The sequence below is a fragment of the Hypanus sabinus genome, chromosome 10 (genome assembly GCF_030144855.1).
Source record: "Hypanus sabinus isolate sHypSab1 chromosome 10, sHypSab1.hap1, whole genome shotgun sequence".
In the NCBI taxonomy this organism is placed as follows: domain Eukaryota; kingdom Metazoa; phylum Chordata; class Chondrichthyes; order Myliobatiformes; family Dasyatidae; genus Hypanus; species Hypanus sabinus.
The window spans coordinates 102,336,957-102,353,317 of record NC_082715.1 but is presented as its reverse complement, the minus strand read 5'-3'; the positions used below and the strand labels follow the sequence as shown (position 1 = coordinate 102,353,317).

The 16,361-nt window shown below is 39.6% G+C and overlaps 1 protein-coding gene across 2 annotated transcripts in view; it reads right to left on the bottom strand.

Annotated features, from left to right (window-relative positions):
* Positions 1-226: 226 nt before the first annotated feature.
* Positions 227-16,361, bottom strand: part of casp8ap2 (caspase 8 associated protein 2) — a 44,692-nt gene continuing 28,557 nt past the window's right edge. For both annotated transcript variants that reach the window (XM_059982423.1, XM_059982422.1), the window contains exons 7-10: positions 10,835-13,155; positions 6,606-9,264; positions 3,550-3,649; positions 227-1,067 (exon numbers count right to left, since the gene is read on the bottom strand). In XM_059982423.1, coding sequence (XP_059838406.1) covers positions 1,011-1,067; positions 3,550-3,649; positions 6,606-9,264; positions 10,835-13,155 — 5,137 coding nt within the window. In that variant the 3' untranslated portion in view covers positions 227-1,010. The remainder of the gene's footprint in view (positions 1,068-3,549; positions 3,650-6,605; positions 9,265-10,834; positions 13,156-16,361) is intronic.

The window sequence follows — 16,361 nt, the reverse complement described above, 5'->3', positions numbered from 1 at the left end:
GTGTTCCTGTAATTTGTAGTTATCCACTTCTGTAAGATTTTGAATTTCTGGTTTAAGACATTCGACTGGAAGCATTCTTTTATTATTTTGTTCTAGGAACTTTTATCATAGAACCAAACAGCTTAATATTCTATTTCTCAGTCTAATGGATTCACTCTAATTGGAAAATACCAGAGAGTCAAACTCATATTTTCTATCCTAGAAACAAGGCAAACATAATAGAAGCTATTCTGCACAGAATTTATTTAAGCAATAAATCCAAGCATGGCAATAAGAAAAGGCTGTCAAGAAAACAGGAGCATTTACTTCTCACATTTAAACCTAGCAAAAATAAATAATCTTCACAGTTTGAAACATATTGAAGACAACTTATGTAAATCTCAAAAACTTGTATTTATAATATTAACAAATTTACAGCTCACCAAATAACAGCCATGAATGCAAGCAATTTCAGAAAATTCCAAACCTGCTTTCAAAGATATTCACATAAAAATATAAACTGTATTAACAGATTTATGTACAAATAATATTTATACTTTACAGATTGTACGAATCTGACGGCACACCTCAGCTGAATGCACTGAGTTAGGCAGTCATATGTCAGTAATATAGACAACTGTACAAAAAGGCCAACATTATTAAAAGTAGTTCACTTCTGTCACACAACTGAAAGAGGTGAAACTAATTGTGGTATTTAAAACCTGGTTCATTGAACATTGTGAACCTCTCAACATTCAAATCATTTTGAGTTGATAAGGAGAGAGGCAGGTGGCAATAGTTGATAATAATAATTGGCATAAAGAGTGCTTGCGTCACATGTGCATACCATTTCAAAGTGGGGTCTAAAGAGACTGATACTTGAGCACAAGGATTGATAACTCAAAAGGCAGAGTTTACTTCCCATGGTGGCCTGTCCTTTTTTTTTAAAACTTCAGTGATCATATTGCTTCTCCAAAATTCCCAGAGTCATTTAGAAAAAAAATATAAATCTCAGAAGAACAATTTGTCAGTTATTCGTGTTTTGTCCTTTTGAATAACTTCATCAAACAACGGAACCTTTCTGATACCTGGAACAAAAATAAAATTGAATTAAATCTTTGGTCATATATAGTTTATTTTCTAATATTTCCTGCTCATAATAAGGATCTTTGTTAAGGGAACATTAGACAGGATGACCATAAGATATAGGAACAAATAAGCCATATGGTCTATCGAATCTGCTCCACCATTTCCTCATCGCTGATCCAATTTTCCTCTCAGCCCCATTCTCCCGCCTTCTCCCTTCTTCATGCCCTGACCAATCAAGAACCTATCAACCCCTGCCTTAAATACACAATAAAGACTTGGCTTCCATAGCTGGCTGTGGCAAAGAATTCCAGATTCATCAGTCTCTGGCTAAACAAATTCCTCCTCAACATTCTAAAAGGAAGCCCTTATATCCTGAGGCTGAGAGTGTTTAGACTCTCCCACCATAGGAAGCATCCTTTCCAAATCCACTCTATCAAGGCCTTTCACCATTCGAGGCTTCAATGAGACCACCCCTCCATTCTGAATTCTAGTGAATACAGACCCAAAGCCATTGTACGCTTATCAGGGCAACTTTACTCACAGAAGTGAAATGTTTACGTTCATCTAACAGGTTACTGTTTACAATTGAGAACACCTGACTGTACACAGCAATCTCAATCAAACTTCCCTTGACCAGTAGACTATGTAGGAGCAGCTCAGCCTCTCCCCATGTGTTCTATTTGGGCACAGAACTCAAACTGGCTTATGCCATTTGTCTTCAGGATTCACCATGTGGCAGAGCAGTGATGTGGTGAGGCTAGGGTGAAGGATGCAAAGTTCATCTGGACCTTCCGATTAACACAAGAGCTGGTCAATACACTAACAGCAACGATGTAGTTAACCTTATGGATTAAAAAGTTATACAAAGATAGGTGGCTCACTCATTCTACTATATTTAAGAGTTTTTTTTAAATTTGTTATCTTTTTATAGTATTTACAAATTATACTTTTTTCTGTTTTCTTTGCAAATTTGCATCTGTTCAAACAGAAGCAAACTAAAATTTCTGTCAGGGCAATACAACCTGAGCATCAGGATCTGATGCTCAATGACCACTTAAATTACTGAGACCACACCAGAGGGTAAGCTTTGCTACTCTTCAAGATCTGGAAGATGTTAGTGCAGGTGGCTGGGTACAATGAGTGACTGTTTTAGGTATCGGGCCATATCCAGGACATTCTGGTCCAGCATCTCCGAAAGAGCAGCACTCCCTCAACCTTGAGCAGAAGTGGCTGCACCTGAAACCAGAGGTAAAATTTCTATTGCCAAGCTAAGGCTGGCAAAATTGCTCTTTGACAGTGTACTTTGAATATAGCAACACTTTTTCAATGTAATTCAACAAGAAAACGTACATAAGTTATGTGCTGATACTGAAGTTTGAAGATGACTAACCAAAGCAAACAAAAATATCCTTTGTTCAAAACCCATGAATCTCCCTAATTTCACATTGGTGCAATCTTATTTTCAGGACAAAGTTCCCAGCACGTAACCCCCTTAATACTGAACACTGACATACAAGATTGAAACTTCATGCTTTGGATATGTTTTCATCCCACAACCTACCAATTCAAAGACAATTCGAAAGTTCAGTCAACTTATAAATAAAATATGCCAATGCTGAAATAGACAGAGAACACTGGGATTCTCAGCCAGTGACTTTCTATTAAACAGAAAATCTAGCATTTGTAACAACATTCTTTAAAATCACACCTTGTTTGGCTTAACTTTCAGTTACACTTCAGAAATGTTAAAATCAAAATAAACTCAAGTACAAAACACCAAAATGAGCATATCTGAACTCTTTAACACCTCAATTTACTTTTATGATCAATTTGAGGCAAATTGTATTAAGTCCCACCACTAATCTTCAAAGATTAATTTACTAAAATCTACTTTCCTTGACTTTCGGAACACTCCGATATTTATTCATTTAGAGATTACATCCCAAACAGCATAGCCACCTCCCCAGTCAAGCTCCACCTGCCCCAGAGTCTGCAGGTCCACACTGACTTCATTTAGTCACCACAGGGTGCAAAGAATGGAGTAGAAGCAAGTTAGCGTCAATCTCAAGGGATTGCTTGGGAATAGAATTTATTTCTGACGGGAGGACTCAAGAGCAAATGATTTTCACTAGAGGTGTCATTTTGACCGTTTTTTCTGGCAATGTGAAAATCAGTTTCAAAATATTCCATTCAAGAGTCCAAGACCAAGTTCAGGCAGTTCCCAAGTTAGATCAGGATTCTGTTCCTCAGAATCAATCAATCAGAATCAGGGTCAATTTCACCCTGTCAGAAACATCTATTTTGTATCATTTCTCATGCTGCTTAGCTCTACAAACACTTGCTAAAATTCTTTCATTTCACTGAAAACTCATCCTAACACTAATCATAATTAAAGTAATGGAATCCATACTGTATTAAGCCATTAATAAAAGGACATGTTATAATAAATCACAGCTTCATCTCTAAGGAACCCATGTTTACCTGGCGTGGGGACCTATTTAGTTTTTTAGATATGTAGCTAAAAGTTTCTTCATTTGCTCCTTTCTGTTGGCAATCCAACAATATTGACCGATCATCCTCCCTGAAAAAAAAAGAATAAAACTGGATCACACAGAATAATTTACAGAAAGCGTAGAAGCAAAGTGAAACACAAATCGTCAAATAAATTATCTACAGTTCATATACTTATCCGAACTTCTTAAATGTTGAAATTGAACTCACCTGCACTATTTGTGCTGTTTCACACTCTCACGGCCCTGAATGTAGTTTCCCCCAAATGTTCTCCTTAAACTTTTCACCTTTCACCCTAACCCCTGACCTTCAGTTGTAGTCCCACCCAACCTCAATGGAAAAAGCGTACTTGCATTTACCTTATTTATATCCCTCATAATTTTGTACATCTCTATCAAATCTCTCTTTAGTCTTCTATGTGCCAAAGAATTAATCCTAACCTATTCAATCCTTCCTTATAACTCAGGTCCTCCAGACTCCGCAATATCCATGTTCATTTTCTCTATACTCTTTCAAACTGATTTTCCTGTAGGTATGTGACCAAAACTACACATAATACTCCAAATTAGGCCTCACCAATGTCTTTTTCAACTTCAACATAAGATCCCATTCTCCTGTACTCATACTTAGATTTATGAAAGTCAATGTGCCAAAAGCTTTATGACCCAATCTGTGAAATCACTTTTTTTTGTAATTTATTTTTTATTGAAGCTCATCATCAAATATTTCCATAAAAACTTTCAATGAAGAATGGACCCATATTCCAAGAACCCTTTGTTCTACTGCACTCCTCAGTGCCCTGCCATTCACTGTGTAACATGTACCCTGCATAAGACCTACTGAAATGCAACACCTCATTAAATTCCATCTGCCATTTTTCCGACCTTTTTAGTAGCTGATACAGATCCCTCTGCAAGCCATGATAGCCATTCCTCACTGTCCACTACAACCCCAGCTGCAAATCTGCTGATCCAGTTAACCATATTATCATCCAGATCATTGATACAGATGAAAAATAACAATGGAACCAGCACTGATCCCGGTGGCACTCCACTAGTCACAGACCTGCAGTCAGAGATGCAAACACCTACTGTCACTCTCTGGCTTCTCCCACAAAGCCAATGTCCAATCCAATTTACTACCTCATCCTGAATGCTGAGTGGCTGAACCTTCTTAATCAACCTCCCAAGCAGGACCTTGTCAAGTGCCTCACTAAATATCCACTGCCTTGCCTTCATCCACTTTCCTGGTAACCTCCTTGAAAAACTCTGTAAGATTAGTTAGACATGACCTACCACGCACACAGCCATGCTGACTATCCTTAATCATTGCATGCCAATCCAAGTACTTATATATCTGGTCCCTTAGCTTTCCCACTATTGATGCCAGACTCAGTGGCCTATAATTTTATGATTTTTGTTTGAAGAGCCTTTCTTAAACAGTGGAACAACATTGGCTATCCTCCAATTGTCTGGTACCTTACGTCGCTGAGGATGATTTAAATATCTCTGCTAGGGCCCCGGCAGTTTCTCCACTTGCCTCCCTCAGCATCCAAGGGAACACCTTCTCAGGCCCTGGGAATTTATTCACTTTAATTTGCCTCAGGACTGCAAACACATTTAAAAGCCTGCTTAAATAAATCTCCACATAGAAGAAACAGACTATTGTGCACCATCATAATTAATAAGTGACTCAATGAATAAACTTTTCTTGGGCTTCCAGCTCAAATACCATCTATAAATTTGCTGATGATACAACCATTGTTGACAGAATTTCAGATGATGATTAAAGGGTGTACAGGAGTGAGATATTCTAGTTAGTTGAATGGTGTTGCAGTAAGACCAAAGAGCTGATGTTGGACTTCAGAAAGGGTAAGACAAGGGAACACAAACCAATCCTCAGTGGGATCAGAAGTGGAGGGAGACAGCAATTTCAAGTTGCTGAGTATCAGTATCTCTGAGGGCCTAATCTGGCCACAACATATTGATGCAAGTACAAAGAAGGCAAGACAGTCGATATATTTCATTAGGAGTTTGAGGAGTTCTGGTTAGTCAACTAAAACATTCAAAAACTTCTACAAATGCACATTAGAGAGGATTTTGAATGGGTGCGTCATCATATGGTTGGGGGGAGGGCTACTGTACAAGATTGAGTAAGTTGCAGAAATTTGTAAAATTAGACAGCTTCATTATGGGTCTAGCCTCTGTAGTATCCAAGACATCCTCAGGGAACGATGCCTTAGGAAGGCACCAGCCATCATTAGGGACCACCACCACCCACCACCTCTTCACACTGTTAGCACCAGGAAGGAGGAACAGAGCCTGAATGCACACATTCAGGATGAGCTTCTTCCCCTCTACCATCAGGTTTCTGAATGGACAATGAACATTACCTCACTACTTTTTAAATTTGTTTTTTTGCACTACTTATTTTAACTTAACTCTACAATAGACATATACTACATATTTAACGTAATTTAGTTTTTCTCTCTAAATTTATTTATCAAGCATTGCATCGTACTGCTGCTGTAAAGTTAACAAATGTCATGACATATGCCAGTGATATTAAATCCGATTCTGATTCTGCCCGTTAATATCAGGTCACTTCATTCTCTCAGGGCCAGAGTCTACCTTCTCACTGTAATCTACAGGGTGTTAACACCAGTTTTACCTTCAAAGAGATCGTGTTCTGGAAGTTTTGAAAGGTAATGGGTCCTGGCTTAAAGACAGCATCAATTACATTGTTGATGAAAAATGGAGCCAGAGGGAAAAACTGCTATGTGAGCACAAGGCCAAAGGAATGTGAAGAGTTGCCACTGTTACGCGAAGCATGCAGATTATGACATGATGCCTGCCATTCTCTTCAAACCAGCATTGTCCTGCAGTACAGACTGTGGCTAATCTCCAAAGAAATTAAAACATTCCATGTAAATGCTAGGCAATCCACAGAGTAAATATTTTGCAAATATACTCAGGCACTTTGTACATCTGGTTTTAAAGACTAAGACTAACAAATTGAAATCTTACCTAGTCCATGCAATTACAACTTCACCATTCTTCTTGATTATATTTTTAGCAGGTAGACTGGTTTGTGACGGGACTGTAGACCGACGAATATTGCACTTCATTTTCTCTGGTGTATCTGCTGTCTTTTTGACAGCTTTCTTGGCTGAGGAAGTGGATTTTCTTTTAGTGTTGGCTTTATCATCATTTTTCTTACTTGCATTCAAAGGCTCTGGTTCTTTGCGCGCTCTTTTCTCCGCAGAATCCACTTTTACATTACATTTCCTCTTCTTGTTTCCTGAGCCAGGAGTTGATTTCAAGACTGTCCCAATCAGTAACACATTGCCTTTTGTATTCCCACTGGGGGCTTCAAGTGAAGGTAAATGATCTGTACAGTTTTTGGGCAGTGATAGCTTATCTTTCTCTGAGGGAGGTAGCGATATATCAACCTCCATTCCTGACTCCTCTGTACCTCTGCTTTCACCTACTGGATGCTTCAAAGTTATAGAGTGATTAGGCAATGATTCAGACATGACATGAACTTGCTTCTCAGGCATTTCTTGCACATTATTCTTAGGCGATATTGCCCGCTTATCAATGGTGTCCACAACAGGCTGTCCACCTAGTCCCAACTTAGAAGTCTCATTCTCCTTCACTGCTGCAGTGTAGGGCAAGCTCTGCAGTGAAGAGTTGGTACTGGATGCCTTGCATCTTATCTTGACGATGAAGTGATCATTTGACTTTTCCATTACAACAGCCTGCATTGGGGGATGGTTTCGATACTGAAAAGAGGAGGTAGATGTCTGCTTGTTCCACGTTGAAGAACTGCTGGACCTGCTGCTAGAATTATCCGAATCCAACGCCAAGTGGATATCTTGCTCTGAAGCATCCTCCTCATCAAGGACAGCATTTTCACTGTAATGACTGGACAAAATGGCTTCACTCACTTCACCAGGCAAGGATAATCCATTCTGAGATGTTAAGAAGCTGATTTCCCCATCTGATTTAAGAGGTGAAGGAACAGTAAGAGAGACTGCCAGGTCCTCCATCAGAATAGAGGATATGGAAGCACGTGCCTGTAGACCTGAACTTGCTTCATTTACCTTCTGGCTATTTGAGTCCTCAGGCTGACTGATCACCAGAGCATCTTTGTTTGGTACCACCTTATCAGGAATTTCTAGCATGCAGCTTTCATCCAAAATATCTATATTGAGTGGTGGTCTTAACCCAACAGCACGCTTGTTTGGTGTAACTGGAGGCCAGGAAACACCATCTCCCTGGGACACCAGAGGTGCTTTCTCTGAAGTGGAAGGAACACTGGATAAATGTGTGTTAACATCAGGATGCATCTTTTCTGGAGCAGACCAAGAATTACACTCCAATGCAGACATCCCTTGCTCCAGCAGATCTGACCCCTGTAACAAACACTTGAATATCTCACCCATCTGAGCATCGCTTACCAGGTTAAAAGTAAGAGTAGATGCCTGCTGTTCTGTCAGAATGCCAAGCTCAGTTTTCTCATGGGAGTCTTTAGTAGAGTTTGAATTTATCAGCGAATCACTAGAAGTGTTCCAATTCATCTGACTCACAGACAGCAAGTTTTTGACATTTGTGGGAGGCTGAGAATTTTCCTTGGAGATACCACCAGCTGAAACTTCAGTTTTATTCTTTGAATATCTATTCACTATAGCTCCGTTTTTTCTGCTCCTGTCAGCAGCTAGTTTCTTTTTCTCAGAGTTCCTTTTGTCCGAGGCATAATTTGCCAAACATGGCTCTGAAGAGGGGGACTTTTTCAGCTTTGGAACTTTATCAGCTTTGTGCTTAACCACTGCATTTTTCTTCTTACTTTTGATCACCTTCTCATTTTTTCTCTCTCGTTCCAATTCCAGACTTATATTCTCACAAGAGATGAATATCTCACGGATCTTGTCAAACAGAAAATCAAACTGCTTTTCCACAAATAGCCACAGCTTTTCTTTCATATTCAGAGCCTGTTGTGAGAAAATAGTGTTTACAATCCCATTGGATTTCACTTGTGATAGTACAGTCTCAATCAGTGCACAGATGGAACTCTTTTGCTGTTTCCGGGACTTTGGAAATTTGTACTTTTTAACTGCAGAGGTGAATTCCACAATGGCAATTTCAATAATTCGTTTAAACCTGCGGACTTCAAATTGTTTATGAAGCTTCATGTACTTCTGTCGGATGCTTTTTCGAGCAGATATTAGAGCTTCCATTAAATCAGCAATTGAGGATTTAATCTGATTTTTTTCCACAGAACTCAATGAAGATATTTTGAGTCCTTCAGTATTTTGGTTTGATGACATAACTTTTGCTTTTTCTCCTTGCTTTTTAACAGATTTATTTTTGGGTAATACCTCAGAGGAATATTTTACCGAAGGTTCATCAGGATTTACCATTCTTGTTTCCTTTTCATTTGCTCTTTGATCGGGATTACCTTTCTCCTCACTGCTGCTCTCTTTCATTACTTCAATGTTACAAGCTGGTTTCTGCACTTGAGATACACACTCATCCACATCGCTTACAATTTCTCCTTCTTCTATTTCTTCCGAAGTCCCCAAGGTTTTAATTCCTTCTTTGCACAAAGGCTCCTGGTTTTCTTTATTTAACTCCAGGGTGCAACTGCTTTCAGAACTATTATCTTGCATTTTCACTTCAGAATCTAAATGAACAAACAAATTTAAAATAGATGAAGTTGCATCTAAAATTCACAAATCTTTTAAACAATATTGCTTGTCAACATGATTCATAATTTTAGAAACAAAGGCTTATTGCCCTTTTCTCCTACACCACACTTTCTCTGTCACACTATATTCTGCAGTGTTTTCTGCTTACTACTTTGATGTAAAGTACAGCACACTCTGCCTTCATGACGCGAAGAAAAGCTTTTTACTGTATTTCAGCACGTGACTATAATAAACTAATATTAATACCTTATGAATATCACTTTGGACAGTGATCACCTCTGACTTGGTAACAAAAATAATGGACTGTCAGTTATTCATCAGGAATTTGAGTTCAAAAGCCACCTACTGAGTGGCTCTTTCTACTTTTGACTCCACTTCTTTACATATTATCTGTTCAAATCAGTGTTTTCATTTCCTTTAATCCCAAAATGAACCCATTGAATTAACTGCATGTTGACATACTGACTTTTTTTGTGTTTTCTTAATAAGACTTTTCTCTACAATGATGACTCCTTCCCTTTAGGTAATTTTAAAATTCCATGTGAAGAAAGGGGATTTTCTTCTGTGTGTTAATATTCAAGGTAATCAGTTTGTTTCTGTGAAGTATTGGTGATGGCAATGGTTAGCAACTAATAGACAGGGGAAAAGAATGTAACATGTTAGAATAACAATATGTGCTTTCCAATTACCTTACCAGGGGATTTTCCTAATGCTATTATCATGCTGCTCTTTACCCAAGAACTCTCAGACGTCTAAATTCTTTATTCTCTTCTCATAATTTAAATCTTATTCCTTATCCCTCGTCTATGGTTACAAAAAGAAGCAAGTTTAAGGCACTGAAGTTACAGGCTACATTTTGAAATATGCCAAAATCTTCAGAAGTTTTAAACATGTTTTAAGAATTTTATCTAAATTTAAACACATATCACTAAAAATAAATGAATTGTGTTTAAACTACTTTGTTAGCTGGAAATATCTTCTGCTTGGTAGGGTGGGGAGACCCACCGCTCAAACAGCAGGCATTGGTAGCTAACTATGGAGGATAACAAGGAAGTGATCTAGCCTTTGAAGAGTAGGTGACTACAGTATAAACAACACACACAAAATGCTGGTGGAACACAGCAGGCCAGGCAGCATCTACAGGGAGAAGCGCTGATGACGTTTCAGGCCGAGACCCTTCGTCAGGACTACAGGCTACAGTATAACATCCCTTTAGTGAGAGTACCCATAATTATCAATATCTGATAGGACTTAAGATCTTTGACTGAGTTCAGAACTTTGCGGACATCAAGCCCAGTACCATCACTCCTCATTCCATAATCCACTTTACATTGTGATGTTCAAACGTATTAAAAATTGAAGAAATTTTTAGATATAGCAACAAGATAACAACTTGTGGAAAGTGCAATCTATTCTGCTGAACCCCATGTGAATATGCCATATTTTGTTTAAAGATCCTTACATTAATACTAACAACTCTCAAATGTATATTTTTAAAATTCTGTACTAAAATACGAATAACAAATAAAAAAAGCTCACTTTTACCTTTGTTGTCAACATTTCTCTCTGCAGATGTATCCGATTTCTCCAATTCTGAAGATCTGACAGGGCGTAGGGGACTGGTTAAAGGACTGATGGGTGCACCTATACAGCCAATATAAGCGAAGTCAATGCTCTGGATGGAGTTGTCTTCCAGGTCGTCAGGGACACAAGGTTTTTTAACTGGTGTGGTAAAAGCTGAAGAATCTACTGCAGGTGTGTGCTGAACTTCACGGTCAGTCAAATCAGGCTCTGAATTTTCTGGCAGTTTTCCAGCATCTGCTGTAGCGACATCTTGAGGCTGATTGAAATCTCCAGAGTTCCCAGTGCCAATGAGGGACAGAACCTTTTCACTGCTGACTGAATCCTCACATTGTCTGTCAGTGGTATCATCAGCTTCTATAAGCTGCTGGGACACTTTGTTCAGTACACCCTCATCGACCTTTGATGGATTTCCTACTGATTCCAAATGCTCATTGGCAGAAATTTCCTCAAGTGGTGGGGAGTTTTCAACTTCTTCACTAACTGTTTCACTGATAACTTCCACAGTTCCAAAAGTCTCCACAACAACTTGAGATGACTCTACTGGGTCAGAGTTTTCCAGTAAGTCTTCTTCCACTTCATGATCTTTTGCCTGGGCAGAAGGCATTTCAAGTACCATAGATTCCTGATTAGCTGGAGGCACAGAAACCTCAGATTCTCCTAAATGCATCTCAGTGGTCTCAGAGTCTGTGTCCTTTCCTTGATCTATACTAGCTTCATGAGAACTTTTCTTGTAACTATTCTCTGACGTGAATGCCATGCTTTCAGCATGCTCCACCATCTCACCTGCACTGAGTGCTTGTGTGCACGATGTTTCCACCTCATGACGAATAATGGATGGTTTCTTCACAGGAGAAACGGTAAGTTGCAATGTTTCCATAAAATGCAATTTGGGATCAGCATCTCTTACTGAGCTCTGTTCATCTGTCGAGCTCTGCAAGTTACCTGAACTATGACCACGTACTGCATCTTCAGTACAATGTCCTTTAGTCAACAATTGATTTTCCTCAGTCAATTTAGTTTTGTCTTTTTCACTTCGAGGCTCCTTATTAACAACGTCCCTTCCATTCCGTAATGAATGTTTATTAATACCGTGGTCTCTCTGATTTTCTTTCTGTTCAGATTTATTCTTTTCCTTTCTATTTCCATCTTTCTTTAAGTTTCTGCTGTCATCTTTACCACTCCTTCTAACATTGTCCTTGACGGTCTTTTCATCAGGCACTTTCCTGTTGGACTGATTATTTCTTCGGTCTCTGCTAACATCAGTGCTCCTTTCCTTTCCTGAACTCTTGCTCTCAACTTTTTGATCTCTTCTTTCTCGAGAAGAGTGGTCCACTGCTGTGTGAACACTCCGACGAGAACTCCTACAGGGACTTGTAGGACTCATCAACTTTGACGACTCACTTCTTTTTTCAGAATGACGTCTCTCTGGCTCTCTCTCCTTCTGAAAAGATCGACTTCTTAATCTATCATCTCTGTGTTTTTCTTGGGCATCTTCTTGATTACTTCTCTGTTCCTTTTTTCTATCTGTTGCTTGCTCTCTGCTTCTGTGGTCACTTTTTTTGATCTCCTCTTTATGTCTTTTCTCCTTTTCAACTTGGCTTTTTGATTCTTTTGGATCTGTGCTGTTTCCCGACGAGCCCTGATCAAGGCGATGCCTGATTCTGTCTGAACCTTTCTCTGAGGCATGCCGACTTGTACTCCGCACTTCAGAATGTGACCTTGCACTCTGAGAAGTTTGTTCACGTTTATCAATCTTCTGCAGATAAATGGGCTCTTTGATTTTATTTCCTTGAGCTGATAATTCCGAAATGTATGACTTTTCAACAGCTCCATGTCTACACAAATCCTCTCCATTCAGTTTCTCAGTTCCCCTCCTCTCCTTGCAAGGAGTGAGTTCTGCTTTATCCTTGGTGGCATTTGGTTTATGTGGCGGTACGATATTTGTATGTGAGGAGGACTTGCTAGAATGCTCTCTGCCCACAGGTGAATGAGGTCTAGAAAGAGATTTTGCATTTTTTGGCAAATTACACTGACTCTTTGGTTCTATAATCTTATTTCCACACCCAAGCGGTCCAACTTGGGGACAATTTCCCTCTTCGTTTACGCGAGAAGTGAGCAGGCACTGTTCAACATTTGCAGATCTGGATGGACAAGGAAGGTTGAGTCTGGAATGGGTGTTATCGTTCTGTGATGTAATTGGAACATTGAGTGACCCTGGAGGATGAGCGTGCTGATTATTGTGGCGACGGAGACATGGGTTTCCAATCCAATTCATTGAATGTCTGATTGAGAGAAAATAAAGAGAAGCTATTTGCTAGGCTGAACATAACTGATGTGTAATGGCTTACTAAGCAACACATTTCTGAGCAAGATTACAAACAAAGGCATGGCTTACAAGTTTTGCTTCAATAAAACCTCTCTATGGTTTAAGAGCTTGCTAGTTAGCATTGTGGCTTGACCAGGCTTGATCCTGACTCTGGATGCTGTTTACACATTCTGTAACCAGTTTACACATAGATCTCAAAGACAAAAGGTTCATTGGCTATTATAAACAACCCCTGGATGTAGTCCAAAAAATCTATAAATAATTATTTCCAGCTTATCACTCGTGAAACCAGAGAACCCAACACACTGGATTACTGTTGTAATACTGCCTAGCACTGTCCTTGACAGTCTCTTCATCAGGCTCTGACCACCCACACCTACACTTTGGAAAGTCTGATCCCCGAGTACAGGCAGAGACTGAAGACTACAGCTCCAGTAGAGAGGACCAAGAAGATAATAACAAGGAAGCTGCAGGAGTGCTTACAGGACTACCTTGAGTCGGTGGACTGTATTCAGGGATCCATCTTTGATTCTGAATGAGTACGCCACAGTTGTTGTCACTGACTTCACTAAAACTTATGTGGATGTGCATGTGCCTACAAGAGCATACCAGAATCAAAAGCCATGGATGAACCAGGAGTTACGTAGTCTGCTGAGGGCTAGATCTGTGGCATTCAAGGTGATCAAGGACATTACAACAAGGCCAGGTACGACTTATAGAAGGTTACCTCAAGAGCAAAGGAACAATTCCAAACAAAGTTAAAGGTGGAATCAGATGCACATCAACTCTAGCAGAGTTTACAGGTCATTACTTCCTACAAACTGAAACCAAACATCATGAATGGCAGTGATGCTTCACTCCCAGATGAGCTGAGCACCATTTATACACGCTTTGAAAGGGAGAATAAAACTACAACTAAGAGGATCCCTGCAGCACCCGGTGACCCTGTGATCTCTGACTTAGAGGCTGATGTCAGAACATCTTTCAAGAGGGTAAACCCTTACAAATAGACAGGCCCAGATGGTGTACCTGATAGGTCTCTGAAAACAATCTAGCAGTGGGTTCAATGACACTTTCAATCTCTCATTGTTACATTTGGAAGTTCCCACCTGCTTCAAACAGGGAACAATCACAAGAAAAGGGTGAGCTGCACCTTAATGACTATCGTCTCGTAGCACTCACATCAATGGTGATGAAGTGCTTTGAGGGGCTGGTTATGGCTACAATCAACTCCTCAACACGGACCTGGACCCACTGCAATTTGCTTATCACCACAAAAGGTCTACTGCAGATGCAATCTCACTGGCTCCCCACTCAGTTTATGATCAACTAGGCAATGTAAGTACTTATGTCAGACTGCTGTTTATTGACTACAGTTCAGCATTTAACACAATCATTCCTACATGTCTCATCAAAAAACTCCAGAACCCAGGCCTCACTCCCTCTGCCAATGGATCCTTGACTTCCTCCCCGAAGACCACAGTCCATGCAGATCGGAACTAACATTTCCACCTCATTGATAATCAACACTGGCACAACTCATGGATGTGTGCTTAGACCACTGCTCTGCTCTCTCTATACCGATGACCATGTGGCTAGGCACAGCTCAAATGCCATCTATAAATTTGCCGATTATACAACTATTGTTGGCAGAATTTCAGATTGTGACAAGCTGGCGTACAGGAACAAGCTATATCAGCTGGTTGAGTGGAGTCACAGAAAGACCAAAGAATTGATTGTGGACTTCAGAAGTGTAAGATAAGGGAATACACACCAGTCCTCAGAAGGATCAAAAGTGGTATGGGGAAGAGAGTAATTTCAACATCTCTGAGGATCTATATAGGGCTGAACATATTGATATAGTTTCAAAGGCATGACAGCAGCAGTAATTCAATAGGAGTTTGAAAAGATTTGGTATGTCACCAAAGATGCTCGCTAATTTCGATAGATGTACCATGGAAATAAGCTGCAGAAAGTTGTGAAAATTATCTCCGTCGTAGGCCCTAGCCTCGCCAGCATCAAGGACATCTTCAAGGTGCAATGCCTCAAAAAGGCAGCATCCATCATTAAGGGCACCCATCACCCAGGACATGCCCTCATCTCATTGCAAACATCAGGCAGTAGATGCAGAAGCCTGAAGGCATTCACTTAATGATTCAGGAACAGCTTCTTCCTCTCTGCCATCGTATTTCCGAATGGAAACTGAATCCACGAATACTACCTCACTTTCTTGCACTATTTAATTTAACTTTAAAAACTATATACAGTGCCTATAAAAAGTAGTCCCCCCACTTGGAAGTTTTCCTGTTTTATTGTTTTACGTTGAAGCATAGTGATTTAATTTGGCTTTTTTTGACACTGATCAACAGAAAAAGACTCTTTCATGTTAAAGTTAAAACAGATCTCTACAAAGTGATCTAAATTAATTACAAATATAAACCACAAAATAATTGATTGCATAAGTATTCACCCCCTTTAATATGACACACCAAATCACCACCAGCCAATTGGTTTTAGAAGTCACATAATTAGTTAAATGGAGATCACTGTGTGCAGTCAAGGTGTTTCATTTGATTGTAGTAAAAATACAACTGTATTTGGAAGGTCAGTATTTTGGCAAAAACTACACCATATGACAATAAAAGAACACTCAAAGTAACTCCACGAAAAGGTTATTGAAAAGCACAAGTCAGGAAATGGATACAAGAAAATTTCCGAGTCACTGAATATCCCTTGGAATACAGTTGTCAATCATCAAGAAATGGAAAGAATATGGCACAGCTGTAAATCTGCCTAGAGCAGGCTGTCCTCAAAAAGTGTGTGGCCACGCAAGAAGGGGACTAGTGAGGGAGTTCACCAAGAGACCTATGACAACTCTGGACGAGTTACAAGCTTCAGAAGCGGAGATGGGAGAGACTGCACATACAATAACCATTGCCCAGGTGCCTCGCCAGTCACAGCTTTATGGGAGGGTGGCAAAGAGAAAGCCACTGTTGAAAAAAACTCACATGAAATTTTGGCTAGAGTTTTTTACAGTTTATTTATTACATTTTTAGAGAATTACATAGAAAATGAATATTAGAATAATGAAAAAAATTAATATTGACCCCCCCCCCCCTTAAACCCTTATCTAAAGAGAGAGAAAAAAGAAAGAAAAGAAAG